Source organism: Leucopleurus acutus, assembly GCF_964270905.1.
Source record: "Leucopleurus acutus genome assembly, chromosome: 16".
Taxonomy (NCBI): Eukaryota; Metazoa; Chordata; class Mammalia; order Artiodactyla; family Delphinidae; genus Leucopleurus; species Leucopleurus acutus.
Window position 1 is genome coordinate 28656358 of NC_139158.1, and position 25030 is coordinate 28681387.

At 44.9% G+C, this 25030-nt stretch overlaps 1 protein-coding gene across 2 annotated transcripts in view; it reads right to left on the reverse strand.

Annotated features, from left to right (window-relative positions):
* SNX29 (sorting nexin 29) overlaps positions 1–25030 on the reverse strand; it is a 543934-nt gene that overhangs the window by 251172 nt on the left and 267732 nt on the right. For both annotated transcript variants that reach the window (XM_082858190.1, XM_082858191.1), the window contains one exon: positions 19225–19331. In XM_082858190.1, coding sequence (XP_082714316.1) covers positions 19225–19331 — 107 coding nt within the window. The remainder of the gene's footprint in view (positions 1–19224; positions 19332–25030) is intronic.

A 25030-nucleotide genomic window follows, 5' to 3' on the forward strand; every position in this document is an offset into this window, starting at 1 on the left:
TTTGTGTCAGTAATCTCTCAGTTAAGCTGGGGGAAAACAGGGTGGTCAGGGAGGGGCCTCTAAGAAGTGGGTATCTGAGTAAAGACCTGATGGAGGTGAAGGGGTGAGCCCATATCCAGGCCTGCAGCACCCCTTCTCACTCCCATCTCTTGAGGAATGTACTTAACTTCCTCGTGCCTCAGCTTCCTCATCTAGAAAATGGAAAATACAAAAAATACCTACCCTCAGAGGGTTGCTATGAGGATGAATGAAATAGTGTGTGTAAAGGGTGTATAGCATAGTGCCTGGCACGGAAGTGCTCAATAAGTGCTGAAACCAGCATCCCCATCTCCGACACCATCACATGCACCACCCTCTCTACCTCCATCAATAACGCCTCCATCACCACCACCTCCTGTCAGTAACGCCTCCACCACCACCTCCTCCATCAATAATGCCTCCACCACCACCTCTACCTCCATCACCATCAACATCTTCCATCAATAACATCACCTTTTCCACCACCTCCTCCATCAGTAACGCCTCCACCACCACCACCTCCTCCGTCAATAATGCCTCTACCAACACCTCTACCTCCATCACCATCAACATCTTCCATCAATAAGATCACCCTTTCCACCACCTCCTCCGTCAGTAATGCCTCAATTACCACCACCTCCTCCATCAGTAACGCCTCCACTACCACCTCTACCTCCATCACCATCTTCCATCAATAACATCACCCTTCCCACCACCTCCTCCATCAATAACACCTCCAGCACCACCTCCTCCTCCATCAATAACATGTCCATCACCACCACCTCTACCTCCATCGATAACACCCCCACCACCATCACATCCTCCATCAATGACACCACCTTCTCCACCAACACCACCTCTATCAATAACACCTTCTCCTTCTCCTCCACCACCACCACCTCCTCCTCCAACAATAATACCACCTTCTCCATCACCTCCCCTATCACCATGAGGGTAAGGATGAAAAAAGAGATAAGCTCCTTAAACAAACCAGGCTGTTCTGTGCCTTCTTGGATCTTTCCACGCCCCAATCCACTTACACTCTGCTTCCCAATGGATGTGCTACTTCCTGGCACAGTGACTCCTTCACTACCCACTTCATGTCCAGGTAAGAGACCAATCTGTGTTGCCACAGCATTCAACACTTAAATATATATATATCTACTTACATTCCTGAATTTTGCATCGAACCAAAAAGCAAAGACTTTTCCAGCACTCAGCACATGGCAGGAACTATCTGGCAAACGTTTGGAGAACTGAACTCTTCCTACTACATGCCTGTCCTTTTCTGACACTCATCAGCTATGAAATCATGTATGAACTATTCATATGGGGAGGGGGGGTGGGTTGAAAGACCATTATATACACTGCACGCACTGACTGTAAATTCTAGTTCCTACAGATTTCAAATAATCAGAAGGCTGAAATAACCAGATTTTTTATAGTGTCACACTATGATAACTGATGTTCGTAATTATGGCCTTGAGGAAAGGCAAGCTCCTTAACTGCCTTCTAAATTATCGAAGATCAAATTATCTTCAGTTGCATTTTGGCGTTAAGTGTATTTTAATTATATTCTCATTCTTGGGAAATTAGTAACCCACATGGCTGAAATACATGACCAAGGCAGCTTTGTGAATAAAACATTCTGGATAAAGCTCAGATTTCCAGAATGTTCTCACAAACCCGTATTCTGCCATCATTCTAGGTAAATGAGAATTGATAATTTACATCCTCTTTTTCCAAAAATAATATGGCCACTTATAAACAGGCGTATCATGGACAAGGTTAGAATATAACACACAGGCTACAATGTCTCCACTTTAGCTAATGACGAGCCCACACTTGCCTCTGAGCTTCTGAGCAGGCAAGGCGAAGAAGAAAACACGATCAGTGACAACATTCACAGCATCCAAAAGACTTGCCTGCTTACTCAAGAGAATCATTCCTGGGACTTATAACTATGAGAAATTTCTCTAACATAGAAATTACTCATGTTACACACAACATGAGTAATCGCCAACATCCTTACCTACATGCTTGCAGAAAATACAACAATGATTTTCTGCAGGCCGTATCTCTGAACACCCCAAGGATGGAGGACAAAAACTCAAATGCCACTGAAAAGCAAGATAGGCTGGGCTGGGGGAACACTAGGGAACAATAGGGAGCTGAGGACTGTAATAAGCTGGAAAGTTTGCAAAGCATCTGAAGGAGGCAGCTGGAACGCAGCTCCACCCAACTGCTGCTGTGCAGGAATAGGGGCCCAATGCTTCCAGACAATCCAATTTTGTAAATTGTGAAATATTTCAACCAAACGAAAGAAGAAATATCATACATACACGGAGGAAATAAATAACAACAGTAATAAATAGCTGTGTACCCACTCACTGCCTGTATCATTTATGATACAGAACCTTCCAGAACTTTTGAGAACCTCTCCCCGGTTAGCACTACCCTGATTTTTATATTTGTAATCCCTTTGGTTTTCTGGATGGTTTACCACACAGGTGACTTCCTAACCTACCTCCAGTTCCATTCTACATTTTTCTCATCTTTATGTAAATGTGTTCTGTAATTTGCCACATAATATTCCTGAGACCCACCCATGTAGATGTGCACAGCTGAGGTTCGTCCAGTGTCACTGCTATACTGATCACTATGCCACGCCACTATTTTTCAAAATCTCTCTCGTTGATGGATGTTAGAGTTGCACTGAATGTTCTGTCATTATGAGCAACGCTATGGACATGGCTGGCTCTGTCTCTCCTGGTGCCTGTGGGCAAGTATTTCTCTAGGGTGGGGCTCAAATCTAGACTTTAATATTGGCCAAATTAACTTCAACTAAAAAGAACATTTGGATCAACTGTACACGTGCAAGGAAAACGCACCCGTGGGCTAGATGCTGTCTATCAGCTGCTGGTAGCCTTCAACACAGGCTGTCTATCAGCTGCTGGTAGCCTTCAACACAGGCTGACAGCTTCATGGTAAATTGCGAAAGAATAATTCTCTAAGGAGGAAGACGACTCATGCTACATGTGCTCCTGCCACTAACTAGCTTCATTCAAGGTCAAAAGGGCCTTACATGGACAGACCATCTGACCTTCAGGCAAGTGTTTGTGAATATCATTTCTTAAAAATAAGCTTTTGGAGGCTTTTGGAAGGAACAAAGTGTGACCTTATACTCACACAAACCCAGAGGGAAGACATACATGCTACTGACCAAGGGCCGATCCCTACCCTTTCAAGGGCTGTGGGGTTGGAAATCTGACCACCTGTTAGTAGGTCACACTGTGCACCAGAAATAGCACTACTAAACCACCCACTACTGACAATGCATCCAGAGTGGGAATTTGACTTCAATGATAAAAGTTACAAAACTCTGCAGAGAGTATGATGTCAAGTTTGAAAAATTCAATACATTCCAGTCAAAAATAAGTATACAGTATGTTCAGATAACACCTATATTTATATGGTAATTATGGGGAAAAAAATGTCATAACAGACCCCAAAGTGTCGAGCGTGATCATCTCTGAGATGACTTGCAAGTGAATTTTTTTTTAAGTTTTACTTATCTGTAATTTTTTCAATGATCCTATGTTACTTTTATTCCTAGTGACGCGGGCATGTGACTAATCAAATTACCTTGATTTGCAATGGCCGTGCTCCTGAAGAGCCCAGAATGGACCCTCATGAATCAGAAAAGCTTTGAGAAAATAGTGAGATTTCTTTCAAAAGGTATTCACCCTAAAAGGTGGCCCCAAGATAGTCCACTGTGCTTTGTAAAAGGTACTACTTAGCAGAAAGCTTCCAAAATGACAGAAGAGCAGATAATACAATCAACAACGATAAACAGAAAATTATAGTATCAGTGCAAAAATATATATATAGAGAGAGAGAGAGGAAAGTAGGTCTCCTTTTAACTGTGTAAGTTGCTTTCAGTTTTTGGAAATTAAGTTTTCATAAATAAAGTTTTAGGAGCACACAACTGAGCCTCGATTCCTCTGTGAAGTGGCAATCATCATACTTACCCTTCACTCAAGTGTTATGAGCACCAAATATGTATGCTGCCTGGCCCGTGACAGGCACTGACGCTGAGCGCGTGATGACCTCCCATCACTACCACCATCGTCATCATCAAGTACGAGAATCCTCTAGATCAGGAGCTGGCACACTACCACCTGCTGGCCAAACCCCGCCCGCTGCCTGATTTGATAAGTAAAGTTTTACTGGAACACAACCACGTCCATTTGTTTACACATCATCTGAGGCTGCTTTCTCGCTACAGTGGCAGGGGTGAGTAGCTGCAACAGATACTAGGTGGCCTGCAATGCCTAAAATACTTACCACTTGATAGAAAAAAAGTTTGCTGACGCATGATCTAAAAACCGCAAAGTGCTATACCAAAAGAAAGTTATAATTTTGATGTGTCAAAAAAGAATTGTAGGAAACTTACTTTCCTTTTCCCACATACGTAAAAGCTGTTGGCACAAAGTTTTGGATGCAAAATGGTATTTTAACTGCTGACGGCCAATTTAATCCACTCAATTTTATCACTTTACATCCAAACTGGCCACCACTTTGCTTTAAAATACACGCCATCAAGCAGCTCAAACCTCAGGAAGGCAGTTGTTATGTTATTTACAGAGAAACCGACCACCTTGCTCTCCTCCTGAGCTACAGCGAAGGGACGGAGGAATTTTTCCATTAATTTTAAAAGCTTTTAACTACAAAGCAGAAAAGATTTTTCAGGAAGACAAAAAGGCAATATTTTTGCATTTAAATCCAGTTTTCTTCACAAGAGGAAAATAATTTCTGCATAGTAGGAATTGGGAACACATTTCACTTAGAGGGGAGGAACGGAATTTAAAAGACTCATTTTCAGAAGCATTAATCTCAGGTACCTGGAAATGAAAGAGCTGGGGCACAGAAGCTGGTCTTTGTAGGAGAAAAATTTCCAAGTTTTTGTAAGACTGGTCTCCCTTCTCTATCTCTACACTGTTAAAAATGGATCTTGTTTTAAAACCACCTGGAGGGCGTGGAAGAAAAAAAAAAAAATGAAGAGAACCCAATTTCAATCTCCTTTGCTAAAAAAGAAGTTATCATTCTTTGCCCAAAGCAGGCCACAGAGTTGCCTGCATGACCCAGAGAAGTAAATGAACTGGGGCATTTTAAAGGTTCTGTGAAGGGGAAAGAAATTTTTAAGAAGTACTTGTCACCGTATAAAAGAGGCTAACAGCTTGCCCTGGCGAAGCTGAGTTTTCGGTACTGAAATGGAGCCTGTGAGTCACATCGAGGAGGCCTGAGGAAACAGTGTATTCAGGTCTGTGCTTCACCAGGTACAGAGGTAAAATTCACCTGCGTTAACAGAAGCGGCGGAAAAAGCAGGATGCTGATGGGGAAAAATCAGCCACAAAGGATGTTGTGAGACAGCGTTGTTTTCTGAAAAACAAAACTAAGAGAGCTGTGGGCAGCTTGGCAAGTGAAAGCTCTGAGGCTGGCAGGAGCGGGAGGAAGGGCCCGGGATCCCAGCAGCCTTTCCGAACAAAACTGGTGATGACACTCAGAAAGTGTAACAGTGGATTCCGAGGAAGGCGGGAGGCAGGCCTCACTGCCCTGTAGTGGGGTGTGGGGTTCCCTAAAGAGAACCGATGAAGCCACTGTTCCTCATCCTGGTCAAGTCAATCCCCGGACAGGCAGAGTGGAGAACCAAGGACGGGGGCTAGAGAGACATCCTCTCCCTGGGGCTCCAACTACACTGGGAGCAGTAGTCCAGACCCAGAGTGGTTCAGCCCCATAGTGGTCCAGAGCAGCTCCAGTGGTGAAACAAGCCATCCTCAGCCATGTGACAGCAAGCCAGGGAGAGGTGGGGAGCCAGCCTGGGGAGCCAGGCTGTGGAAGGGCCTGAACTTACCCCAGAGAGGAAGCGTGTGCTCAGGTCTAAGAAGAGGGTCATGCAGGCAGACAGGCCCAGCTATCATGCAGCACAGACAATGCTTTCTGCTGTAGCAGTGGCAGCAGCAGCCCGAAGCTGCCCAAGTTCCTGCATAGACGGCAGAGGGGTGATGACCATGGACTTCCCTGACCTTGGGTCGAAGGGGCGTGTCCTCGGAAACTGGGACTGACTCACTCTCCCTGAGGCGGCATCTCCCTGAGTGCCCTCGCCAGGCCATTCTCGGCCCACCAGGGGAGGGAGGCCCAAGCTACGACGAGACATGGGGCTGCTCTGTGACTGGTGGAGCTCAGGGGTCATTCAACTCAGGAGTGCCACTGTCTGTCCCGCAGCAGGTAAATAAGACAAGAGAGTCCTTCCCCACAGCACACAAGCCACCCAAGGAGAAGAGGGGTGCCAGGAAGCAATGCGGGCGATTCCCTGACTGATCTGTCAGCAGTGCACATCAGAAATCAATACTTCCAGGCTAAAGATGAGGACAACTGAGGCTCACAGAGGCTGGGTGACAGGGCCAGGGAACACACCCAAGGCCATCACTGGGACTCTCACACTCTGGCCAACGTGGGGACAAACCACCTCTACAAGCTCCTGTAGTTCAGATTTAAGGTTCTTTTCAACAGGGAGTAGTTATGAGCTTCGGGCCTGGAATTTCACTCCCAGCTCTGCCATCTGTGTGACCTGAAACATCAGTCATCTCACCACGCCTCATCACATCGAGTGATTCTAAGGATAAAGTGAGATAAAGTGCTCAGAAAAATGCCTGGCACGCAATAAGCACGGAACAGATGTAAGGCAGGCAGCCTGACAAGGATCTGGACCGTTTCTGAGAAAGACACCTGCCCCCAAAAGAACAGAATGGCTCACAATTAATTCGTAAAAAGGATTCTTTGTGCTTTTTATTTTTTTAATCCACTCAAACATGCCCCCAAAGTGGATTAAATAAAAAACGTTCAACTCATTCTTTTCTACAGAGCTACGGCTTCAAGGCAAGTTATTACCTGAGCTACATAATTCACTTGATTCATCTGCACGCAGCGAGCCAGCAGAAGCGGCAAAGCCCCAAAGTCACTGCAAGTCCAACTCTGAGTCCATTTCGAGACCTGGAAGAGCATTCCGCTAGAAGACAGCCATAAAGTGTGCCAGGAAATAGAAATGGTGCGCTCAACCTCCAAGGAGGGCCGTCACATCTCACAGTGACGCCTCTGTAAACAAAGGCACAGTCTGAACAGCCAGGGGGCAGGATCTCAGCCCCTGCAGCCACCAGAACTGGCTCAAAAAAAAAAAATCCGTTCTGCAGCGGGTGGCAGGGAGAGATAAACTAGGAGCTTGGGGTCAATATATACACACTACTATATATAAAAATAGGTAAACAACAACAAAGTGTACAGCACTTTTTTAAATACATATATAAAAAACTGAATCACTTTGCTGTACACCAGAAATGAACACAACACTGTAAATTAACTATACTTCCATCTAAAAAAACAAAAAACAAAACAAAACACAGTTCTACCACTTCTTTGCTGTGTGACTCAGGATATTATACTCACCCCTTCTGAACCTGTTTCCTGACCTCTTGGTGTAAGAATTAAATGAGAGGATGCAGGTGATGCCCCTGTTTAGTGTTTGACAATAGTAGGCACTTATTAAATGGTATCAATTGTATTAACTTGTACTTAACAATTATTCATTCATTTCCAGGTGAGTGGGCCACTTTGGGGAAAATTTCGACTTATTCCACATAATAGATGGTAGCAGCAATGTTTACATACGAGCTTGGACAGAGTTAGTGGAACCCTGGCTTTTGCAAACCTATTACCAGAGCCACCGTGCTGTGTGTCAGCCTCGTGGTGCAAGAGAACAGGCAGGTGACGGAAAGTTTTAGATCCTTTAAATAAAACAAACAAGAGCATCAAGCTATTGGAGGCAAAGTCCCAAGTCTAATGAAGGGCCACTTCTAAAATGACAGGCACCCTCAGGCAACACTTTTCACAAGATGTGCCCCAACCATACCCAAGCAAAACTGCTACAAATCTTCAAGCTGGAAGCCTTCAGGTTCCCTCCCTGAGGACCAAACTGCAGAGCCTTTTAAGAAACAGAAGTCTCTCAACACCACCGGCTTGACCCACAAAACTACACCTTCTTGAAAAGGTCAGAAATGGCTGCCTGGGCTTTAGAAGGGTATTTCTTTCCAAAGGCCAAGAGCGGAGAGGGGGTGGCAGGTGTGGCAGTTCGCGTGTGCCTGTGTCAGGGTGAATCAGACAGACAGGAAAAGGCAAAGGAAAGAGAAAGCTTTCCAATTCTACTGTGTGCCAAAAAATAACCATTAACTGTAGGACCTGAAACAGAAAACTCTAATAGGAATGATAAACGGATAGTGCTAATAAAAAGAAAATCTGAAGGCGTCTGCCTCCGTCTCACCCTATTATGTATCAGTCAGTCGCCTCCTGGGAACTTGATCGAGCCTTTGCTCGTGCTGATTCTGCAACCTGGATTACCCTGCCCTTCCCGGTCTCTCTGGCAAATTCCTATTCTACCCTCAAAACCCAACTTAGAAATGAACAGTTCTGCAATATCTTCTCTGAGACACCCCAAACCATGCCCCTCCACTACCAGATCTGGCCAATTCCCCTCTTCCCTGCATTACTTCTTCTGGTTTACTGATCACTTGCTGTACTGGCTACTGCTTTACGGCGCTAACTCCCCTACCAGGCTGCGAGCCCCCTGGGGCAAGAGAGAGGTTGATTCACCAGTGTACCCACTAATCTGGCGCTCATTCATTCATCCGTCCGTTCACGCACACATGCACTCAAACCTTCACTGAGCACTGAAGTGGGCCTTGGTCACCTGTCCCTATGGCACCCGTTTCCTGTCCAGCAACAGTCTCCGTGTTCATTGGGGGATCCACCCCTCTCCCCAGCCCTCATTCTCCACGTCTGAATGGGGGGGTTCTTCCCTCGGCCTCGGCACATGAGAGGGATCCTGCGATTGGGTGAAGAGGGAGAAGGGACCTAAGCTGGCTCTATCCGAGGGAACTCAAGGCTCTTCCCAGGAATCAAGAAAGAGACTCTTGCTTCCTCCCCTGAATGTGAACCTGGAAGAAAAACTATCTGCCCAGGGGTTATCACAGCCAGCTGTGATCAGGAGGGATTAAACCCACCAAAATGATGTCAACCCAGACATGGCAGAAGTAAGGGCCAGAGAGAGAGAGAGACAGGAGCCTGGTAACAGAGCTCACACCCCAAGATTCAGCCACACCTAAAGCCCAATTCTCCCTTCAATCAAGAAATTCTCTTTCTAGGCATAATCAGGGTAAGCTATGCTCTGGCTGTAATAACAAGCAAACCCTGATATCTCAGTGGCTGAACAGATAGGGTCTATTCCTGCTCTCACAAAGTCTGCAGTGGGCCCAGCAGCACAACAGGGCCAATCCCTTCCAGGCGGTGACTCAGGGATCCAGGCTAGCATCACCCTGTAGCTATGCCACACGGAACACATGGCTCCCAGGGTCATCACGGCAAGCACAACGAGATCAAAGAAAATTCACACCAGCTCTTCCACGCTTCAGCCTTGGAGGACGCTCACCACTTCTACTTATAGCCCACTGGCCAGAATGAGTCACATGGTCCCAGTCTAACCTAAGGGAGACTGGGAAATGCACCAGTCCTGCTTGTCCAGGGAGAGACAAGTGAGACAGCCCTGATGAACACACAGCACAGTCTCTGCCACAACAGAATCAGCCACACTTTCTATCACCTGCAACCAAAAGACTCCAAAATGATATATGCCGGGACCACAACAGTGAACAGGACGTGAGAACTGTCATCATGGAACCCACAGCACAGTGAGAGGTGGGGCAAAGAATGAGGGAAACAAGAACCCACAAGACAGGCAAACACACATATGGCACCGTCAGGACGAGGAGTGGGGATGCGGGAGAGGTGGGTAGCAACAAGACACCTGGGGTAACGGAACTTAGCTTTCGGGAGCGCAGAGGGCTGGTAGGGGAAGGGCTCTAGGGCGAGATCTGAAAGCTCAGAGAGTCAGCCCAGGAAAATGGGGAGGCAAGGGGACACTGAGAAGGGATAGGGTTCCAGGTAAGAAACCAATGGGTACAAAGGTGACACAAGCTCACGGTGAGGTGAGCAACATGGCTGCAGGGGAAGATGAGAGCCACGGCATACAGGGTCTTACGGTAACACATAAAAAAGGGGTTACATTTTAATGACTCCACGGGCAAAGAGGAGCCACTGGAGCCTTAAGCAGGAAAACGGCCCAAGCCAACTGGGCCTGGGGTAGTTTTTCATTATTCCGTCCACGTGCATTAAACTCACCACCTCCTTCCTCCCTGTCTCTGCATCTGCCCCCCACACCTCCAACTGCTATTGTTCCACATTGCTGGGGACAATCCCTAGATGTTCCTGGTGGGCTGGGCTCACCGCACATGACAGCCATGTCCCTTCACCTGGCGCATCCTCAACACTGACCTCGATGGGACAGTGCCACCTATCCCCCCCCCCCCAACTGAGACCACACAACTCCTCTGGGAGCCCAAGAAGCAGCTTCAAGGAGCCACTTCCCGCCTCAAGAAGGAAAGCAAATATAAAACAGGCCCAAAATAGTGTGGGTCTGAAAAGCTGAAAAGCAGCCACCACAATGACAAGTATTTTTATCCATCACCCAAAAAGGAGGAGCGGATCATCTTCCAAGTGTCTCTAAGGAAGTTCATCTGTTCAATCTCACGTGCTCCAGACTCCAGAAACGCAAACAGAAATGAGGCTGTAACAGGAACGGCAGCCGAACAGAACACCCAGGGTGGAGACACCGAGCAAACGGCAGGGCCTGTGGTATCCTCGTCAATGGAGGGTGCTGACCCCACCATGAGACGGGAGAAGAGACGCCCAAAGATCTATGAGAGAAACCAGGAGATGGGCAGGGACGAGCGAACACTAACGAGCCTGGAGTGTGGGTGTGTCTGCCACAGGAGCCGGGTGTCACCTGCCACTCCACACACCTGCCAAGTGCAAAGAGTGATGAAAGGCCTGGGGATGTGCAGGAGAGACAGAAGGCCCGTCCAGCGAGAAGGGCACACCGCCCAAAGTGGAACCTTTCCCTCTGCTACACTGGGCAGGCCACCTGAGCACACAGGAACAGGCTGGGGACACGTGACGGGCACAATAGCCATCGGCAGCAGAAACTAACACAACGCTGTAAATCAACTATACTCCACTAAAAATTAATTGAAATAAAAGAGGCATCAGAAGAGCCCTGCCATCTGAGCCAGTGCCTGGGCTTGTGTGTGTCAATACAGCTTACGGCAGCGATTGTGTCTGTCAGCCAGAATTTCTTCCCATTATCCCTCCTCATCCTTCAATAACTCCCTTGGGTGTGACAAGCTCAGAGCCAGCACGCTCGTCGCTGCTTTCATCACCGTGGCTCCCCTTGGAGTTAAAAGTTAGAGCCAGCCAGCCAGCAAGGCCTGGTTCTGTCGCAGCAGAAATAGAAATGTTTTCCCTCTCCTGAGAACAAGGAAAATAAAGGCAACGGTGCCAGGCTAGAGAAGAAACATAACCTGGCCTGAAAGAGTTAATCAATCCTAGTTTTATTTTAACTGTTACTAATCTGTAGTGTCTGTTGTTAGATGTGTCCTTCACAAAGCTAACCTGTCACCCTTAATCCTGTGTAATTTACATTCTGCACCTGGTATTTGCTCCCCCCGTGATCTCTTGTAGCAAATCACCCCTTGTAGCTGTTTGCCTTCCAGAAGGGAGCTCCCACACTGATAACCCAGAGACTAATGGACCCCATGACTGGGTTTCCTGACTGCCAGCAGTGACTATTTTGAAACAATGCAAGAAGAAGAAGAATGCAAGACATTCACTGTTTTGATCTTTATCACTCACTTTGGACTGTGAACTCCCCTGTAAGAATCCCTGTAATTCAGCAGAGTGGGCGCACAGTTCTTGAGGCCCTAGCCTACTGTGTCTTCCCTTTGCCTGGCAAAGAAAATAAAAAGCCTCTGTATTTCTTATCTTCCAAATCTCTGTCTCGGTATTTTTATTCGGCATGGGTGCACAGGGAGCCAAGATTTGGCAACAGTTGGTGTTTCTAGCTAAGCGTGAGGGGAAGAGCATTAACTCTGGAGTCAGCCAGCCAGGGTTCCATCCTAGGTCTACACGTGAAGCCCTGTGACCTTGGGCCGGTGACTTGTCATCTCCAAGCCTTAGATTCCTCATCTGTAAGGATGTAGCAAACATTAAATTAGACAATCCAATGTGATGCTATTAGCACAGGGACTAAAAGTAGAATAAGCCCTCAACTTATGCTAACTGCTACTACCATCGTTGTCATCGATGTTTGGGGGTTGCTTTTCTCTAAGTAAATGTCACCAAAAGCCTAAGAGATCACAGAGTAGCAAGCACATGACAGACTCTCAAAGAACACTGGTGGGAGACACACACACACACACACACACACACACACACACACACACACAGGAATTGGGTGAGGAACCATTTTTCAGGCCCCCTAAAAGGTGCTCTGTTAAAAGAAGTCAGTCAGTCAGTCTCTCTCTTTCTCTCTGATATTCCAATCTGAGATTTGCTAGGACTGGCATGGGCCTCCTTTAGAAGACTTTTTAATGGTATTGTGGTTTTGTTTTGTTTTGTTAAGAGCTCTTATATTTTACAGATACAGCCTTGAAATAGGAGTGGAATGATATGAAAACTCAGGTTTGCTTCAAAATACCACAAGAGACTGGGAGTAGGATGGGACAGAGATGATGCAAAATTGACTAGGAGTTATTAACGGTTGAAGCATGATGATGCGTATTTAGAGGCTGATTAAACCTCTAAATTTTCCATTTTTGTATCTTTTTCATAATAAAAAGATTTTAAGAACTCCTTGGAGATTTGGCCTTGTTAGTCATTCACACTTTAGTGGGAATTACCCCTATCCCTCCAGAAGGGAGAACTCCTTACCAATTTTCATTCATACGTAACAATTTTGCTTCAACACCCAGTTTTGCATGGTGAGCAAACTTTTTTCCCCTGATGAGGTGAGAGCCCGGTCTCAATCTGCTCAGTATCATGAGATATTAAAAAACAAAAACAAATTCACATCAAACTCTTCATTTTGAGCAGCAGTTTAATGGAGATGTCAGCTCAGAGTTCTGTATCCTGAGTCCTTACACAGAATCCAGTCTTTTATTTAAAAGCCTGTTTTCTTTTGCATAAAAATGACTCCCAGATATATCAAGAGTGTTGGAACCCACTGGTGCCAATTTATGAAGCCAGTGCTGGTGGTATAACTGCCCCCAAGGTCCTGGCTGCTTCAGGAACTTTTCCATTTTATTAAAATGATGGTCACATTCAGAGTTTTCCACAGCGTGTGATTATGAATGTATTTTTCACCAGCTTGATGCTTAAGCTAACTTTTCCATTAATAGTAACTCTGCCATTATAATGAGAACAAATGCCGCTAATACACATTTATTTCACCCATGAACAAAAATTCAGGGGCTAACTACAGTCACACAGTAAATGACAAGTATCCTATAATTTGCAAAATCAGTCAACAGCTAGCTGAGTCCCTCCACACAGGAGGAAGTAAAGATCCGTTTGCTGAGGATGGACTGGCAGTATTGTACACAGCACAGAGGCGAGCAAACAATGGGGAAGCAGGGCTGTGATCAAGACTTAGTACAGTATGAAAAAGGCAGAACAAAGGAGCCCAAAGGAGAGGAAGAGGAAACAGCATCTATGGATTGTAGACATTTACAAAACTTCACATGAACTAAGGTATTCTGGAGGTAAGTAACAGAGACAGATTCTAACCTGAGCTACAAAGGAATTACTGTAAACAGTCAGGAAATTAGGAAAACCTGGCCCAGAGAAGGACCTGAAACCAGAACAGCTCTGGCCAGTTCACACAGAACAAATGGAGAGTTATCAGGACCCAGTTACTGAATAAGCGGCCTCTCAAGCATTCTCGCAGTTCTTGCTTAATTTAGGAGCTAAAGCCCCAACTGCCCTGGCTCAGGTCACATGCCTGCCCTGGGGCCAAAGTAGGGCAAAGTACCTAAGATCTACTCTCCTACCAAGACGCAAGACATGGTGGGGCCATCATTCCTCCAAAGGAAATCAGGACAGAAGGAAGAAAAGAAAGCACTCCTGTCCACTACGGGTACTGAACCTGATTCTTTATATTTAATCCTCAAAGTAACCCTACCAGTAGGTATTACCAGCTCAACTTTACTGACAGAGAAACTGAGGCTTAGAGAGGTCAGGTGGCCTGCCCAGGAACGAATGCATGGCGGTGAGGGACCAATCTGAACTGAGTCTGACATGGGACACCTGTGCTCTCCAAGCCACCAGGCTGCAGGAGGCGACGCAGGACCAAAGTCCAAATGCCGCCAACAATTCTACACTTTTATTGATGGCAACTGCTAGAAAGGAATGGAAAAATCTCTGGAGACGAATCCAAACCAAAAGGATTGCACTTGCGGGAGGTAAAGAGGAATCTTAGAGCAGATCTATCTGGGACGTGTCCAGTATCTTTTAACCTCAAAATCCCTGGTGAGAACAAATCCATTTCCTCTAATGTGTAGCTCTTCAGGAGGGATGGGAAGTGGACAAAAGAAATTTCCGAGTGTCATAACTAACAACCCCAAAGAAAAGGGGAGGACTGTTCTAGAAGCTCCAGTTAGGTGCCCAAGCTCTGCAAGACTGCTGTTAAAGACACAGCTCTAGGAGCCCATGAGGCAGGCGTCACTCTATGTCTGCACTTCTGGCATGTCAACCCTGTTTCCTAATTACCATAACGGACATGTCTGCCTCACCCCCCAGGCCAGGAGCTTCCCCAGAGGCAGGTAATGTGTCTGGTTCGTCTTTGTAACCTACGACAAGCCTTGGTTACACAGATGCTACCCACGGGTGAAGCATCAGTAACTTTACAATCAAAAAAAGAGGACAAACTCAGTCTAGGGAAGAAAACGCCACTTGAGGAACGTCTCAGCTTCAGACTCACATCTCTCGTGGCTCATCTCCTAGAATCATCAACTCTACTGCTCCCAGGGGAGGGGAGGCCACTGAGGGTAGAGAAAGGAAGTTGAAGGCTGGACCCGTAGGAGGTAGTCAGTAAATATGTGCTACATGAGCTGGTAGCGCCCATCTTTCTCTCAAGATCCCCTCCAGACTCTCCAAGCTCAAATTCCCCCTAAAACTGACGGCCAGGAAAACGTGTGCCTCCCCCAAAGAGCCGTGCTTCCTCTTATTAGATATGGAGTCCCTTCTGCCAGGAGGCTGAGTTACAGGGGTGCCTTGCACAACCCACTCTCCACCTGAGAGTGGAGAGAAGTCCATCCATCACTCTTTAAACATGACCCAGAACAGCCGAATCCACTTGACGGACTGTCACCCCCTTCGATACTTACAGAGCTCCTACTGTATGCTGGAACCGAATGAGGCAATGAACATACAGTAAAAAAAAGATAACGTCCTAGCCTGGCATTCTACTGCAAGTGGCTTCAGAATCGAGTAGGTCCGAGCACGGATGGGAGGCGTTCCCTCCTCCTGCAGTAACTGAGGGTGTGGGACGAGGCCCCGCCAGCACCATGCCAAACGGCCGACGTGCCATGTTTCTGTCAGCTACTGCTGGCAACCCTCACCTCCCTCCGCGTATTCTCTCAAATGGGACGAGTGACTGGCCCTTCTCTTAGGTGTCTCTTTTTCTCACTGAGCCTGGCCTTCCAGAACACAGCAGGACGATGGGTTTGGGCTCTGGTGCTAGATGGCCTGAGGGATTCGGACCCAGTTCTGCTTCTTACCAGCTGAGAAATCTTAGACAAGCTACTTCACTTCTCAAAACCCCATCTGTCAACAGTACCTTCCCTCAAGGAACCCTGCTGAGGATTGCAAGAGTTCATCGACGTAAAGACTTAGCACAGTAACCAGAACTGAAAGTATGCGCTGACGGCTAGCTGCTAGTATTACAGCGGCTCTTACATAATGAGTGCTTTGATAGCAGTGTTCTTTCCCTGCCAGATTAACCTACACCTGCCAGAATTCTCTTTTCCCTCTTGTTTTCAAAAGTTGACCACCACAGGGTGTCAGGAACAATCTTTGCACAATCTTTCCTGTCCTGGGCCCCTGATTCTCACCAGCTGCTACATACGGTGTTGCTTTGGGTTCTGAGCTGTCCGTGCAGCGTGCTGTGTATGTGTGCAGGGAGGTGGAATGGTTTTAATGCTTTGAAAGACACCTAGAGAAAGAAGGTTCAGGAACTCCCTTTTCATTGGGATGAATCACAGAAGAGTTATTCAATTGTTGGGGTATTTTAAATAGTCATATTATTTAAAGTGGTATATTTTTTCTTCCTTTGCCCTTTCGAAATGGGAAGAGCAATGCCTCAACTCTTCCCCCTCATCCTTTTACTACTCCACTCCAACACACGTTTACAACTCTTCCTTGGTAAAAACCAACCCATTAATAAAATGACAGCCGAGCATCACGAAGAATGGGTTTGATTAATGCCAACAAAGAGGGTTCGGCAAAAGTCGTGGTGAAATGAAACACTAATGTTATTCAGAGATGAGAGATCACTGACAGGATCTCACTTTGCAAACAAAAACAGAATGAAAAATCAGTGCGGCGTAGTAAATGCCACTGGAGGACCATCTCTGCTTCAACCTCACCTCTCTCCCAGCTTGCTGACTACAGCCATCGACTCCACTGCTCCCAGCGTAAGAGGATCACAGAAGGACGTGAAAGAAGGCTTAAGGCTGGCAAGAGAGTCTTTTACCCTGATGTGGGAGTTCAACACCTACCTCTCTTGCAGGCAACAAGAGCAACGATGCAAGGGGATCCGACAGTAACTTCACATCACACCTGGATCTTCCCCGCACATCGCAGCTGGAGTGCAGTGAGGTGGTGAGGCTTTCTCATGGTCAAAATGGGTGGTGGGGGCTTCCCTGGTGGCGCAGTGGTTGAGAGTCTGCCTGCCGATGCAGGGGACACGGGTTCGTGCCCCGGTCCGGGAAGATCCCACATGCCACAGAGCGGCTGGGCCCGTGAGCCATGGCCGCTGAGCCTGCGCGTCTGGAGCCTGTGCTCCACAACGGGAGAGGCCACAACAGTGAGAGGCCCGCGTACAGCAAAAAAACAAAAAAAAGTTGGTGCTGACAGGGCACCCAACCAACACTGAATGAACCAACCAACCAACCAAGCAGCCGGCCCAAGAATGAACTACAGTGTTTCCTCAGTGGGTCAAGCAGCCAGTCCCTTCCTCCCAAGCCCCTCCGAGTTTCTGACGAGCATGTCAATCCCCCAGATCGCTGCCCCAGGCCCGGCACCCAGAGGAATCCAGGGACACGAGCACTGGTCTCTAAGCTGTGCGGGTCTGACCACATCCTTACAAGTGGACACCTTGCCCTGGTTCTCCTGAAGGGACAGAAGCTCCCAACCCCCTTTCACTCTGGTAAGAACCCTTCACCCTTCCTAGCTCAGCAGCCCTTCCTTCATTCAGCAAACCAGAGCCACCCCGTCCCAGGAGAATTTCAAATACTTTCACTCAAGGGCTATTTAGCTAAATTCACCGCCTGTCAACAGTCACTGAGAATACAGTGATGAAACAGTCTCTGCCATCCAGAGACCCGGAGTCCACTAGGATTGTCACAGTTCTGAGGGTAAGGGGCCCGCTCCCCTCTCCACCCAGGCTTTCTGCCACAGCCAATTCTGGTCTCACGATCCCTCTGAATGAAGGTCCACGGATGGGCAGAGACGCTGCAGGGACCACCTCCCCGTGCCCAGGCCCTCCCATCCCGGGTTTTAACTCCTCACCCAGTCGCCTGTTTGGCTGAGACCTTGGCTTGCCTTCCCTTGAGCTCACCCGAGTTAGAACTCAAGTTGCTTCTAAAGTCAGCTCCCTTCTTTCGAGGTCATTTAGAGACAGAGGAAACAGACCACAAGGATGGCAGCCTGAACCAGAATGAGCTCAGGGGCTGCTCCTCAAAGGCCCTACCCCTGAAGCCCACCCCAGGTCAGGCACGTCTCCACGGCAACTGTGGGTGTTTTTCTGATTCCAAAAATAAAACTTACTCACCGTAGAAGATTTAGAAAGTACTAAGTATAGGTGTATACTTTTATGTGTGTATGTACACAAACATACATGACTTGTAACAAATACTACCACCACTGGATCACCACGACACATACACACACCTGTATATATATTAGTTACCTGATCAAAAACTTACTCTCCCAGCTTTACCATTGAGTATGGTGATAATTAATGGTTTCTGACAAAAGCATTTGATCATACCAAAAAAGGACCTTTATTCTTCATTTACCGAGAATATTTTATCAGATATCAACGATGAGTGTTACCGAATAGACATTTTGGTACCTATCAAGATAAATATCCGGTTTTTCTCCTTTGATTTATTAATGGGTGGACTTAATGGATGAATTTCCTAATGTTAAACCATCCTAGAAATCCTAAATACATTTTAACTTTTTATATATGTTGTTCCTTTAATATATGACTGAATTTGACAGAGCGATACCTTTCTGGAATTGTTATGTATCCATGCACAAACGCTACCAGTCTATACTTTTCTTGTTTCTGCTATCTCTGTCAGATTTTTTATACTGGAGTGATACACACTTGAACCAAGGTACAGATATAGATAAAAAATGCTCTAAGAAAATATAAATAGTGAAGGGCTTTTTGTATACACCTTGAAGGGTGCCCTGAAAATCACCATAGAACCATCCAGGCTTGCTGCCTTCTTGGGACACAGTTCTTTCTTAACTTTTATAACTTTCTTCCACAGATTTTTTTGGTCCCTTCAGGTAGCCTGCCTCATCTTCAATGAATTTTGATACTGAATGCGATCCTAGAAAACAGTCCATCTCATCCCTATTTCCCCATTTCTCAGCACAAAGTTGTATGTGATATTCTCTTCTGTTTTGAATATTCTCCAAACCAAGGGTACAACTGTTTTCTTATTTTTCACGTTTTCTCTCTCATCTCCTTGCCACCGGTTTCTAATTAAATGATATTTTTCAAAGAACCACGTCTTTCTTACTTTTCTCTATCAACTGCAATGGTTTTATCATTTTCTGTTTTGTTTGTGGGGGGCGGAGTGTGTGACTGCTTGTTTTGCTGACATCTGTTTAACAGGCTGGGCCTCTGTCTGAAAAATCTCCAAAGCAGCCGATGTCGGGAGTAAACGCGGACTCTGCCGCCCTTACCTCAATGAGCTTCCTTTCATAGGAGCTGGCTAGTTCCTCGGCAACTTCTCCCGGCTTCTGGTCAGTAACTGTAACTTCTCCATCAACATTCCAAAGATTTGGTACAACTTTAGGAAAAGAAAGACATTCCATAAGTATTTTAGCAGTAATCAAAAATAATTCTCCCATTTGAAAAAAAAAAAAATTCTTCTTTTCCAAATGGCTTCTCCAGAGAGAAAGCTCTTGTTAAAGGAGAAAAAAAAGATCACAATTACTAATTACTTCAGCATTGCATCATTTTCACAGAAGTACAATAAATCAAATGGTAAGCTGTATTTAAGAACAGCAATAACTGTCCTAGAGACAGATGCACAGGAGTCTGGGGAACAATCCTATAGCTACTTTCCATTTCAGGGGAAAACAGACAATGTTTTGGCAAATATAAGAGCCTACACTTACATCTTTTATACTGGTCAAATTTCTTTTTCTCCAACAAAAAAGTTTTCCAGGAGATAGCGCCTGCCTAGAGCCTGAAGTGAAATGGTAATGGGGCTCAGATTATATTTAGAACCAAGGAATCTTCTGGAAAAACTCTAAAACCAATGCACAATGACAATGCAAAGACATCTTCATGAGATACTGACTTTCAGGTCAGCACAAGAATTAGCACAGTATTTTAAGGAAGCTCCATACCCTTTTCCATAGTGGCTGCACCAATTTACATTCCCACCAACGGTGGAGGAGGGTTCCCTTTTCTCCACACCCTCTCCAGCATTTATTGCTTGTAGACTTTTTAATGATGGCCATTTTGACTGGTGTGAAGTGATACCTCATTGTAGTTTTGATTTGCATTTCTCTAATAATTAGTGATACTGAGCATCTTTTCACATGCCTGTTGACCATCTATATGTCTTCTTCAGAGAAATGTCTATTTAGGTCTTCTGCCCATTTTTTGATTGGGTTGTTTGTTTTTTTATATTAAGCTGTATGAGCCAAAAACACGAGTTACATATATCTGGAGAAAACTTTAATTTGAAAAGATACATGCACCCCCATGTTCATAGCAGCATGATTTACAATAGCGAAAACATGGAAGCAACCTAAGTGTCCACTGACAGATGAATGGATAAAGAAGATGTGGTACATATACATAATGGAATACTACTCAGCCATAAAAAAGAATGAAATAATGCCATTTGCAGCAACATGGATGGACCTAGACATTATCATACTAAGTAAAGTAAATCAGACAGAGAAAGACAAATACCATATGATATCACTTACGTATGGAATCTTAAAAAGTGATACAAATGAACTTATTTACAAAACAGAAATAGACTCACAGACAAAGAAAACCAATTTATGGTTACCAAAGGGGAAAGGAGGGGAAGGATAAATTGGGAATTTGGGTTTAACAGATACACATTACTTTATATAAAATAGGTAAACAACAAGGACCTACTGTATAGCACAAGGAACTGTGATAACCTATTATGGAAAAGAATCTGAAAAATATATATATATATGTATAACTGAATCACTTTGCTGTACACTTGAAGCTAACACAACATTGTAAATCAACTATACTTCAAAAAAAAAAAAAAAGAGCACAGTAGATGCCCATGGGCATTGTTTCTACTATCGGGTATATACCCACATACGCTCACTTTGTAGAGAAGAGTAAAAAGATAAAAACTGGGAAAGAGCCAGATAATTCCAAGATAAGTAGAAGGAGAGCAGTGGAGAACTCCTGCACGAGCAGTTAAGACCCAGTAGTGTGACTATGGATTCACCCCACGTCTGAAAACGAGCATCAGGGATGCAGATGTAGATGCCTGTGTGTCCTGAGATGAGATTCCTGGCTGCCCCGTCAAGTGTGATGAGACGGCAGTGAGGCAGAACAGGAAGCTAAGGTGAGCCCCCCAGCGACTGGGATTCGAGAGACACGGGCTCTGATCAGGCACTGAGGGAGAAGTCAACACGGGGAAAAGCTGAGCAACAACGGGACTCGCTGCTGGGCCTGAACTGACCACTGGCTCCACCTTCAGCCCTTCACGGAGCCTCCATCAGGCCACGGCTGGTCAGGGCCCCGGAGGTAGCAAGGCCCCTGAGTGACGACACAGAACACACTGGAATAAAACCCTAAGTGGTTTCCATCCCAGCAGTGACTATAGCTCCAGCCACTACTGCAAGGAGTGACCCAGTAACAACCTGTTGAAGTTGACAGATTGAACATGTTAATTTACATTCACAACCTCTCAAAATCTCATTAAAATACCAATTAAAAATAATTCCTTCTAAAGGCACCACCCTTAAAGAAAAAGAGAATGAGAGAGAAAACAACACAACAAAATGTTAGAAGCTGAGAAGAAGGTAGGTAACTGGTGAGGAACCTGACAGACCTGAGAAAATTTCATTCTCAGCTACAAGTGGGCAACTGCAAAACACAATCTGATTCAAGTGAACAACTTGCATAAACTGCTAACATGAGACACTTCTAGAAGCGGAAGTGAACACCAGCTAAAAGTCCAAAGAAGGGATAACAGTCTGCCTTAAGAAGCAACTAGCAGAAGACTAGGGGTTTATTCTCCAGAAAAGGTTAAAAAAAAAACCCAAAAAAACCCAGTAGCTGCACCTGAGTTGAAGGTAGGGGTATCTTACTAAAAACAGAGGTAAAAATAATACACACTGAACTTCTGAAGTTTTGCCATTCTTCTTCCCTCCCCACTCCCAGAGCAGCAGGCATCAGGCATATACCTCTAAGCAAGGGAACAGAAAGTAATTTCCTAGGAGTCTACCAGCCAAAGAGGAAAGGGCTCAATGTGGGGGGTTTTCCGGGAAAATGGCAGAGCCCCTCAATCAGTGTTTTAGTACCCCACTCCTACACCTGAGAAGACAGCCAGAAATCACCTTACATTTGAGGCAAGCACCTAAGATGAAAGACAGGGACCAGAATACACAAACAGAGAAATCAACATGTAGGAAAGAAAAATTATTAAGTGAGAAGAACGTTTCCAAAGCAAACTACCGGTAATACTCCCAGAGAGAGAAGGCGCAGTTGAGAAACGGGAAGAGGGAGACACTTGAAAAGAACACACAGAATGCAGAAAAGCCCTTTGGAAAGCAAAACTATGACAGCAAAAATGGGATGCCACGTATAAGGGACAGACGGTAAAGAAATGTCTAGAGAACAGAGCCAGAGGATGACAAAATGGAGAACGAAAAAGGAAACCAAGAATTACCAAATGAGAAGAGCTCAAGAAAGAAAAAATAACTCAGAGAGGAGGAAGTCAAAGATACAAGTCAAGAAATGTCCCAGAACCACCAGACATGAGTGCTGAAGCTGAAGAGCTCTACTGAGGATAAGCTTGATGACAAGCGATGCTCACGTGCTCACAGTGAAACTCCACAACACAGGAGACAAAGAGGAGAGGGTACAAACTCCTGGAGTGGAAGCAGAAGTTTTACAAAGGATAAAAAAAATCAGAAATGGCATAGGATTTCTGAACAGCATCACTGTAAGCTAGAAAACAATGAATCTTCAATGCCCTGAGTGGAATTATTTCCAACCTGGAATGATCTACAAAGCCAAACCATGTGAGAAGCGGGCAAAGGCATTTACAGACATGCAACCTCTCAAAAATTTTACCTCCCACCCAAAGAAGAGAAGAAATCCAGGAAGAGGAAGACAGAGATGCCAAGATATAGGAGATCCAACACAAAAGTGAGTTTGAGAAAATTCTTAATGATAACCAAAGTAGGAAGAACCTGCAGGCCATCATGGATAAACGGATAAACAAAGTGTGGTATGCCCATACAACGGGTTACTATTCAGCTTTAAAAAGGAGTGAAGTACTGACACATGCCACAACATGGATGAACCTTGAAAACATGATGTTAAGTGAAAAAAGCCACACGTGATGTAAAGTGAAAGGCCTCATACTGCATGATTCCATGAAATGTCCAGAGTGGTATTGATTTCCAAGGGCTGGGAGGAAGGAGTGATGGGGAGTGATTGCTAATGAGTGTCAGGTTTCTTTCTGGGGTGACAAAAAATGTTCTGGAAACAGAAAATGATGGTTGCACAACCTTGTGAATATACCAAAACCACTGAACTGTGCACTTTAGAGGGGTGAACTGTATAATATATGAATTATATCTCAATAAAGGAGGAGTGAATTGGAGAGTACAGGCCCACAGAGTAGTCAGGCTTCTTCCAGCTACAGGTCAGAGGACCCCAGGAGAGACTGCCTCAGGATGACACTGATGACTCAAGTGTTTGAAAACACTGAGATTTATATAACTGAGGGAAATTCTGAAGTTGAATTAGTGATAAGTATGCAGAATACCAATAAAATTTAAAAAACAAAAAACAGATAGGTATTAACTTCAAAGAAATTTACAAGTTGTCCAAAAATACTAATCATGTATCTCATGGCTCAACTGTAGAGAGCATTTTCAGAGTCATAATAATGTAATCGTGGATCATGGATCTAACCAAAATGAGCACATGACTGTGCTAGACTATATGACAGCTGGAGGGTGTGTGCGTGTATACGTCTGTCTGTGTGTGTACACAGTTCAAGGGCGTGGAGGATCAGAGAATGCTACCCTTCATCTTCCACAGTGAGAAATCAATAAACAACACCTACAACTAAAAAATCAACAAATGGCAACAGACACACATTATTCAGAGATATGAAGGTAACTACTAAAACAATCAGTTAAAAAGTCTGAGGCAGTTGCTTGTGAGGAGTGGGAAATGGGGAAAGATGGTTGCTAGAGTATCAGGTCTTTTACCACAAGGCTATGTACAAAAGCTCAATTTTTTAAAAAACTAAACTCAATTTCATTTGGTGAAATAAATTTTTTTTAATTTTTAAATAAAAAGCTGAAAGGCTGAAAGCATTTCCTCTAAGATCAGGAATAAGATAAAGATGCCCACTCTCGCCACTTTTATTCGGCACAGTGTTGGAAGTCCTAGCCACGGCAATCAGACAAGAAATAAAAGGAGTCTAAATTGGAAAGGAAGAAGTAAAACCGGCACTGTTTGCTGATGACAGGATACTATACATAGAAAATCCTGAAGATACCACCAAAAAAACGACTAGAGCGCATTAATGAACTCAGTAAAGTTACAGGATATAAAACTAATATTCAGAAATCTGTTGCATTTCTCTACATTAATAATGAACTATAAAGAAAGACAAATTTAAAAAACAATCCCATTTACCATCACATCAAAAAGAATAAAATACCTAGGAATAAATCTAACCAAGGAGGTAAAAGACCTGTACTCAGAAAACTTTAAGACACTGATGAAAGAAACTGAAGACAACACAAACAGACAGAAAGATACACTGTGTTCATGGATTGAAAAAATTAGTATTGTTAAAATGACCATAATGCCCAAGGCAATCTACAGATTCAATGCAATCCCTATCAAAATACCAATGGCATTCTTCACAGAACTTGAATACTTCTAAAATTTGTATGGAAATACAAAAGACCCCATTTAACCAAAACAATCTGGAGAAAGAACAGAGCTGGAGGCATCACACTCCTTGATTTCAGACAAGACTACAAAGCTACAGCAATCAAAACAGTATAGTACTGGCATAAAAACAGGCATATAGATCAATGGAGGAGGAGAAGAGAGAGCCCAGAAATAAACCCACGCACTTTTGGTCAATTAATCTACAACAAAGGAGGCAAGAATATATAATGGGGAAAAGACAGTCTTTTCAATTACTGGTACTGGGAAAACTGGACAGATACATGTAAAAGAATGAAATCAGAACATTTCTCACACCATATACAAAAATAA